Genomic DNA, 9,552 nt, shown 5'->3' on the forward strand with positions numbered 1-9,552 from the left:
ACAGGTATGCAGGTGTTCATGTGAGCAGGTATGTAGGTGTGCAGGTGTACAGGTGCACAGGTATGCAGGTGTACAGGTGCACAGGTATGCAGGTGTTCAGGTGTGTAGGTGTGAGCCTGTAATCCCAGCAGCTGGGAGGCCGACAAGGAAGACTGTGAGAGGGTCTGGGCCACGCAGTAAGATCACCTTAAGGAAGCAGAATAGGCTCAGGACATAGCTCGGCAGCAGAGTGCTTGCTTGCCCAGCGTGTGCAAGGCCCTGAGTTCAAGCCTCTGTAGTGTCAAAAGCTGATCCAAGGCAAGCTGGGCATGATAGTGCATACTGTAATCCAGCACTTAGGAGGCAGAGGCAGGAAGACTGAGTTCAAAGCCAGCCTTGGTTACAAAGTGAGTTCAGCCTGGACTTCATGAGACCCTGTTTCAAATATCCCAAAACAATAAACAACTGGAATCTTGGGTTACCAGAGAGATTGTGGCTTTGGTCTGCAGGTACTTTTGCATCTGTATGCCCCTACCTGAGAGGCTGTGGCTTGGGGGTGGGGTGGGCAGGTTGTAGCTACAGTCAGGATTCAAACCCACGCACCTATGAGGCCACCAGTATCTGGAGGACACCCAGGTGAATGCCTGAAAGTCCCAAGGAAGGAGCTGACTGGGTATGGCTGAGAGTCCACTCTGCTGTCTGGAAGCCAGAAGGGAGGGACAGCACTGTCTCTGAGTCGCACAGACCCTTGGGCTGCACCAGGAGGGTCCTCTGTGTATGCTAGAGGCTGTCACCTAAATGGCTCTGCCTTTAGGGCTATACCCCGATGCATATGCCATGGTGGCTGCTTACTGCCCAAGTGGAGACTGTGCCAGGGACAGATCCTAGCAGGGTGGCCTCTGCACTTACTCGAGCTCTGTGGCTAGTGACCTTCATCCCTACCATGCGACCTTGGGTAAGTCGCTCTGCTTTGCCTGCCCTGAGTGAGGATTGGGCTCCATCAGCAGTTCCCAGCATGGCCGAGGCCTCGTGCTGGGGTGGCACAGGCAGGTGAGCTTTGCTATTAATAAAGGAAGGAGCTGGGCACTTAAAGCAGACGCCGGGTCACCCCATTAATAGACTTGCTCCACTCCTTGCTTGAGTCACCTGTGTGTCCCTGAAGGTTAGAGAACTGAGCAGAACCTCTAGCAGGAACCGAGCCTGCCTGCCTCCATCCCCACGGCCATCGGTCTAGATGATACTTTCCTTAGACCAGTGGGACCAGTGGGACACGGGGACATCTGAAGACACTTTGAGTGGTCACAGCAGGAGGACGTGCTACTGGCTTCTAGTGGTTCAAGGCTGGGATACAGTTAAAGATCCTTCAACATAGGGCAGTGACACAATATGGTCAAACACTAAGTGCTGAGGTTCAGAGACCCTGCCCTGTGGGGAGCAACCAGTGGCGATGAGCCTTGGGCTTGTCGGTAATCATGGGCTCCTGGGGGTCCATGGGACCTCCCAGCTCTGCTGCTTATTATGAATGGAGGTTCATAATGTCAAAAATCTGAGTCCACACTGGCTCTGATTTCCTAGAATTTCTTCAGACTTCTTCCTTTCGGACATGGTACCATCATCGCTCAGCTGGCTGTGAAGCATCCGATTTGGGGAGTAGCCTTGACTCCCCCTCTTCTCCCTACCCTTCCTTCCTTCATAACTCCTAGCTCTGCAGCTGCCACTTGGTCCCAGAGACTCTAGTGTGGCCACCTACCACACTACAGGATCCAGATGGGCCTTCTACTTTTCTGGAATCCTTCATAAAAAGCTAGAGGATGTTTGTCGGGGTGCAGACCCAGCACTAGAGACGGGGAGGCAGCAGGATCAGGGTTCAAGTTCAACTCTGATTACACATCGAGTTTCAGGCTAGCCTGGGCTACATGAGAACTTGTCTCAGAAAAAGACAAACAAAAAGCGGTGTGATTCCTCTTCACCCCTGCCCCTTGCATCCTAGGAGTTCTTAGCATCCGAGCTGCCTGGGGAGACAAACACAAGAGAGGTCTGCTGTAAAGACCTACGGATTGCACCATCAAGCCTATCTGAAAGTCAGCTCTGTGGTGGGACCCTCGGACTGGGTCCACCGAGATGCCCAGCTTTTCCTTACTAAGTGGGCTGGTTTCCAAAAGGGGGGGCTGGTATTTCCTTTAAGATGAGAGAAAGGAGGGGGCTTGGGATGCAGCTCAGTTGGGCCAGCGTTTGTCCAACACGTGCAAAGTCCTGGGTTCGATCCCCAGAACCTGTATAAATGGGACATGGTAACGCATGCCTGTCTGTAATCCCAGCACTCAGAAGTAGAGGCAAGAGAATCAGGGGTCAAGGTCATCTTAGGAGATTGAGTTGAAGGCCAGCCTGGGCTACGTAAGACCCTGGTAAGAGACAGAGAGAGCTGAGGGAAGGACAGACAGAAACAGAAGAGATGGAGGCCATCTGGTATTATTTGTAAGTGTATAGATGAGAGAGGCGACCTCCGAGTGACAGGGATGTGAATGGCAGCTGCTGAGCGAGGTTTGGAAAGAAAAGCACCCCTGTCGTGGACTAGCCATTGAATGTCACCAAATTCGTATGGTGATCCCCTAATCTTCAGTGTGGACAGCAGGACATGGAGATGGGACTTGGGCCTGGTGATGGTTTGTATAAGCTTGGCCCAGGGAGTGGCACTAATAGAAGGTGTGGCCCTGTTGGAGCAGGTGTGTCACTGTGGGCGTGGACTTTAAGTCCCTCATCCTAGCTGCCTGGAAGTCAGTCTTATTTTAGCAGCCTTCAGATGAAGATGGAGAACTCTCGGCTCCTCCTGCACCACGCCTGCCTGGATGCTGCCAGGCTCCCGCCTTGATGATAATGGACTGAACCTCTGAACCTGTAAGCCAGCCCCAAATAAATATTGTCCTTTATAAGACTTGCCTTGGTCATGGTGTCTGTTCATGGTGATAAAACTAAAACAGGCATGATTAGATTTAGATGAGACCATAAGGAGGGGATCGTCATGGGGGCATCAGCTCTCTTAGAAGGGACCACACAAACAGCCTCCTCCGTCTGTGGTCATCAGCAGATCAGGAGCCCAGGAAACAGTCTCTCCACTTCTGTCTTCCTTGACCTCCAGAACCATGGGAAGAGAAGGCCCTATTGTTCAATTGGCCTGCCCCTCAGATCTTTAATCATTCTTTGGGGTCAGCAGATATGGCAAAACAGCCCCTTAGCTGCCTTTCCCCAAGCCTCAGTGGTTCACACACTATAGTTCCTAAAGTCTATAGCTCCTGAAAGTGCAGCGCCTATACTTGTGCTGAGGCAGGCTGGGAAAGGCAGCCCTGACGGAGGCGCTCCGTCCATCTTGAACCTCAGCTTCTCTACCTCTAAAAGACAGAGAATTAATATTTACCTGGAAGTGTTGTTGGTGACTATCCACACCTTTACATGTCTATGGCGAATGGGGACTATTATCAACACCAAGGGGACATGGGACCAGAAGGTGGCACCTCAAAGCAGTAGGGATGGAGGGCTTGCTCTGGCTACTACTACCCACCTTAGCCAGACTGGATGGGCTGCCTCTAGATTAGTGCAAGAGAAAGCAAAACAAACATAAGAGGCAATGGCCCCAGCACAATCTAGGGCCTTGCAACTGCCAAGAAAAGCCATTCTTCATACCCAGTCTCTCTGAGCGGTCTGGCTCATCCTGGAGTGTGGTGTGAAGACCTACGTCCGATCTCACCAACCATGAAAGGACTGGAAGCGTAGGTAGGATACACACCCCCTCCCACCTACGGGCTAAGGATAGGGCTTAGGATAGCTGGAGCCTCTGGAGTGGACCCTAGTTAGCTGCTCCCTCCTCACACGCAGGCCACCAGGGCTAAGAAACAGGTATTTTTAATCTGTGTGTCACTGTGGGAATGAAGGTTGGGGACACTAGTGACGAAGATTCTGGCCAGCCGAGGAAGGTGAGAGTGATTAGGATAAAGGCTTTGCCCATCTTTACGTTACTCCTTACGTAACGTGCCCTCAGCCGGCACAAAAGAAGTATTAGAGACTCCCCCGGTGTCAAGACTGTCCTGTTAAGGTTCTGACAGAGTCGTGAGCATGCCGGAGGCAGCTTCATCTATGGGTGACATGCTAGAGGGGCAAGAGAAGGAAGTATGCTGTTCAGGCTCAGCCTTGTAGCATGGGGTCTCTTAGGGGTCTGAACCTCTCAAGGTTCATGGTGGGTGTGGAGCCTTGGCAGATGGTCCTACACTCCTGCTTCTATGCCTAGGGTCTGCGTTTCCCTCCATGTCCAGACAGTACTTCAGTCTCTTCATGTCCGAGCAGGACACAATCTATACCTTCCGCATTCCAAAAATGACAAGAAATTAAGCAAACATTCATTGAGGATGCCTGAGACAGAAATGACTTTATTTCCCCTTCCGTTCATCCCTGGCCTTGTCCAGAGATAGACAAAGAGATGCACAATGGGGCGAAGGTAGGAGGGGGAGGGCGGAAGAGTGACTGGACAAGCTAGTCCAGAACACAATGGAAAGAGAGAGATGGAGTCGGAAGTAGAGAGATGGAGAGAGACACACACAACGAGGGAGAAGAGTGTGTTATGCAATCTGTGTACCGGTTGTACATCTTCGCTTCCAAATGCTTTCCTGCCAACCACCCAACCTGGGCTCTCCTGAGTAGCCAAATACATGGTTATTTTTTTAATGGCAACCCAGAAGCTGCTGGGGAAAGGGCAGGGTAACATGCGGGGAGAGCTCTATAGCGGTAAGAGGTTCAAACCTAGCTGGCTGCTTCCTGCCTGGGTGTCTCTGGGCAAGTCTCAGAACTGTCCTCTCTTGCCTGCACAGGAGGATGAGGACAGTACCTTCAAGAGCGGTGTGAACCTGCGGGAGAGCACTGTGGAGAGAGACTTCTGACATTTGTCCAGGGGACAGCCAGGTGGGTGGAGGGACGCTGGGGCAAGGTCAGCTCTGCTATCCCTGTCAGGTGTCTCTGTGGACACCTTAGGAGAGGGCTGGGCCCTCCAAGGTCTAACAGGCACAGGAAACGTTCAGGAAATGGAATTGGCTATTTGTGAGCTTCCAGCCAACCCATCCGACTCCCTGAGCTGCACTTGAGACACTTATACACAGCGTGCTGCGATAGTCTGTTTCAGCCAAATGCTTCCTGTTTTCAACTCCTCCTCTTAATTTAGATGTCATGCTTGTGTGTGTGTGTGTGTGTGTGTGTGTGTGTGGGTGCAAGTGTCATGCGTGTGTGCAGCTGTCATGCGTGTGGGGGGGTGCAAATATCATACGTGTGTGCAGATGTCATGTGTGTGTGGGTGCAGAAGTCATGTGTGTGTACAGATGTGTGTGGGGTGCAGCTGTCATGTGTGTGGGGGGGTGCAGGTGTCATATGCGTGGGGGTGCAACTGTCATGTGTGTGTGTAGCAACTGTCATGTGTGTGTGTGTGGTGCAGATGTCATGTGTGTGTGGAGGCACAGTGCCCTGTGTGTGGTGCAGATGTCATGTATGTGTGGAGGAGCAGATGTCATATGTGTGTGTGCAGTTGTCATGTGTGTGGGAGGGTGCAGATGTTATGTGGGGGTGTGCAGATGTCATGTGTGTGTGGAGGTGCAGATGTCATGTATGTGTGGAGGTGATGTCATGTGTGTGTGTGCAGATGTCATGTGTGTGTGTGTGTGTGTGTGTGTAGATGCAGATGTCATGTGTGGGGTGCAGATGTCATGTGTGTGTGGTACAGATGCCGTGTGTGTGTGGAGGTGCAGATGTCATGTGTGTGTGTGGAGGTACAGATGTCATGTATGCGTGGGTGCAGATGTCATATGTGTGGGTGTGCCGATGTCATGTATGTGTGTGTGTGCAGATGTCATGTGTGTGTGGGATGCAGATGTCATGTATGTGTGGGTGCAGATGTCATGTGTGTGTGGTGCAGATGTCATGTATGTGTGTATGCACATGTCATGTGTATGTGGGGTGCAGATGTCATGTATGTGTGTATGCACATGTCATGTGTGTGGGGGTGCAGATGTCATGCTTATGTGTTAGTGGGGGTTTCTAGAAAACAGGAAGAAGTAGTTCATTTTACCCACAAAAGCCAATAAAGTAGCAGTAACCCTCCAAAACACTTCTTGGTGTCCCTAGGGAGTGGCCCAAGGGTAACTGTCCTGTCCTGGTCCCAGCCCCTGGCCACATGCTGGCCTGTCACAGGGGGCATCAGTGGCTCTGGGAGCTGTCAGCCTCCATGCTGTGTTATGAGAAAAGCTGGCAGTTCCCGCCCAGTTATGGATCTGAGCATTGGACAAGGAATCTTGAACTAACTCTCACAGCCCTGAGTCTCAGGGGATGCTCTGCTCCTGGTACACTCAGTAGGTACAGCCTGCTCGTCCCTCAGAACCCCCCAAGCTTTGGGGAAAAACAGAGGCAGCCCAGTTCTTTCCGTGAAGTCCCCCAGATGGCTCCCTCTGCCAGGCGAGCCAGCTGCCCTGATCAGCTCCGGGCTCTCTTGATGAACAGTGAGTTCAAACGGCTCGAGGCAGCTGGCAAGATGCTAAGTGCAGCATCAATCCTAATTAGGATGAGGGATTAATAAAGAAGGCATTGGAGTCACCATGCAGGCCAGGCTTGCCTGCGCTCAAGTTTCCCTTGGGAAACGGGAAGATCCCAGCTCCGTGGGTTTCTTGGGGTGGGGGTGGAAGGTGGCATGATTCCCTATACCACGCATGGCATCCAGTGGAGCCCGTGAGGTAGAACACACGCAGTTCTGCAGCCCTTGCTCTCTAACTCAGGTGCGGTGGCAGGTAGTGACGTGGGTACATTCTCCAGATGAGAAGTGTAGGTGTTCACGATCTGAGCAACTGCATACCCAAAAATTATGTTTTTTTTTTTTTCAGAAGAAAAGGGGGGTTGTCATCATGGGCCCACCACTTCCTTTGTGAGGCGTTCTCCCCCCCCCCTTAACTATTGATCTCACACCTCTGTCATCTACAAACCTCTCAGAGCTAGCATAAAGCTCCGAAGTGCAGAAGCAGTCCCGATCTGGACTCGGAATTGGGGGACAGAGATGGACAGGAGTCCAGGGTCTGGCGGGGACAGTGAGGGGCATCACTAAGTAAAACCTCACAATGCCTCCTTTCAGGTGATTCAAAACGCGGCCAGGAAGGGCTATCTTTCTAAAGAGCTGGCCCTCCTGTGGCATCCCACCACACTTAAGTAGCTGAAGGGAGGAGAGGAAAGAAGAATTTCCTCAACCTCCCAGGGGCGGAGTGCACACGAGAACCGGTGACGGAAAGAAAGACGAAACACTACGCAAGGATTTTTGAGAAATTAAAGCAATGATCGCCAGCTCCCCTGTTCTGTCCACAGTCTCAGAGCCAAGACCAACCAGCGGATCTGACTACAACCTGGCAGAACCAGACCGCCCCTCCGTAGACACCTGTTAGTTCGAGTTTCAGTTGGGCACGAGGGCGCCAGGAGGGCTAAGAAGCCTAATGCATTTCCGGCGTCGGAGGTTTCTGCCGCGCGCTCCTAGAAGCTGTCCCCACAGTCCAAGGGACCCAATCCCTATCTCTAGATGCATTTCAACCGTAGCACACCTCTCAAGTCTCTGCATCCTAGGGGGTCACAGAGCCCCGCCCTACCCTGACAGAGCGACCACGCCCCTCCCAGCCCACTCTTGGTCCGCTGTTGACTCTAGTCTCCCCAGTGTGGTTCCTACGGAGGTCTCTTGAGGACTTCGTGCTGAGGGGTAGTGACCCAGGGCTTGCTGCTTCAGTTACCGGAGACGCGGCGTGCCTCCCCTCTTGTACCGATCGCGCAGAGAGGAGTGAATCTATAGTCTCAGGGATCACGAGAAGGACGACCGGCTGAAGCTACCTGGCTCCCCCAGACCTGCTTGGGGCCCAACCTGTACCCCGCCCTTACCCCCTCAGTTGGGGGCTTGGAGTGAGCGCCTAGCTGCCCCGGGGCTCCCCGCCCCCGGCCGGCCCCGCCCCAGGATGGCCAGTTCCCATAGCAATCGCACAGACACCGGTTGCCAAGCAACCCCTCCCCCTCCTCCCGCGTCCGCTTTTCCCCCAACCCTAGACTCCTCCCGCCCCCACGCCAGCCTCCACCTCCCCCAGGGGCGCCGGCGAGGCCCCTGGGGATCGCTCCTCTCTCGGGTTGCGCGCGCGTGCGTGAGTTTCTGTGTGTTTCATTGTGTCTGTGCGCGAGGGGGTGTGCGCGTGAGAGCCGAGAGTTTGTGGGATCGGTGTGTTGGGGAGGTCCCCAGCCTGGAGGGACCTGAGGATGCTGCGCCCGTGTCCACTCGGGAACCCACCCTCCCGGCTTTAGGTTCTTTGTGTCTCGCGTGGAGCCAGCGCCGCGCCCACCCCTCCCCCGGCCCACTCCCCGGGGCAATGTGTGCGTGTGCATGTGTGCGTGTTATGTGTGTGCGCTGGGGGTAGGGGTCGTACCTTCGATGCAACACACCCGCCACAGTCCCGAATGGGTGAGGTCGCCGCGAGCGCGGCGGGGCGGGGGCCCGTCGTCCATGGTCAGGTTGGTGCCGTTGCAGATGTGCGCGCTGGAGTACAGCCAGTAGTCGGTGCCGATGGCGATGGCCATGAGCGAGAAGGCGGCGAAGGCTCCGGCCGTGGTCAGCAGCATCTGCAGCCCGCGGTCGCATCGCACCATGGTGGGCGCCTCATAGTCCGCCGCCCGCCGGCCCGGCCCGCCGCGCCCGCCCTCCTCCCTCGGCGCGCGGCTCCGGGGGCTCCAGGGGCTGGGGGGCCGAGGGCCGGGGGGCGGCGCCGCGCTGCGCGCTCCGACCCCGCGCCCCGGGCGTGCCTGCGCTCGGGCTGCGCGGGGCTCAAACTCCTAGGCGCGGCGGCGAGTGAGGGCTGCGCGGGCTACGCGGGCCGCCGGGCGGGCTGGCGGCGGCGGCAGCGGCGGCGGTGGCGGCCGGGGGCTCCTCCCTCTCGGCCCGCCCTCCCCTCCGCTCTCGGCCCGCGCCCTCCGCGCCTCCACCCACCGCCCGCCGCCCGGCGCGCTCTCTCGGCGCCGCCCCTCCGCCTCGGGCCCCGCGCTCGCTCTCCCCCGGCCGGGATTTTCCCTCCCCTCGCTCCCCTCCCTGCGCTCACGCGCGCTCTCTTTTCTCTCCCAGGCTTCATTCACATTATTAGAGCGAAGGAAGCCGAGGGAAAGAAAGATTGGTTCCCTGGAAGGACCCCGGGAAGCTGCGTCTCCAGTCACTCCTCTTTCCAACCCGGGACAGCCAGGATCGCCTTAGTCCCCAGGATTCTGCATCCCATTCTGTGGGATGGGGATTGTGTCCCCTTTCCTCCTTTCCCCACGGCCTTATGGCTGTACCTGGTTACGAAGGTCTAGGCAGGGATGTACTGTGAGATTCCTCGCGTTTCCAAAGGCCCCAGATGTGGGTCACAGACGGGAGACATTCTTTATGGGCCAAGCCAGACGAAGATCACCTCCATTTCAACCCAAGCAGCCAAGGGGTTCTAGCAGGCACTGGGGATCTCTGGACTTCTTCGAAGGGGGACTGAGGATGTGACACACTACAGT

General features: G+C 55.4%; 1 protein-coding gene across 1 annotated transcript in view; it reads right to left on the reverse strand.

The window, feature by feature from the left end:
- Cacng4 (calcium voltage-gated channel auxiliary subunit gamma 4) overlaps nt 1-8,960 on the reverse strand; it is a 60,741-nt gene extending 51,781 nt beyond the window's left edge. The window contains exon 1 of the mRNA XM_021212578.2: nt 8,448-8,960. Coding sequence (XP_021068237.1) covers nt 8,448-8,667 — 220 coding nt within the window. The 5' untranslated portion in view covers nt 8,668-8,960. The remainder of the gene's footprint in view (nt 1-8,447) is intronic.
- Between the last annotated feature and the right edge of the window lie 592 nt (nt 8,961-9,552).

This window comes from Mus pahari, chromosome 14 (genome assembly GCF_900095145.1).
Source record: "Mus pahari chromosome 14, PAHARI_EIJ_v1.1, whole genome shotgun sequence".
Lineage (NCBI taxonomy): Eukaryota > Metazoa > Chordata > Mammalia > Rodentia > Muridae > Mus > Mus pahari.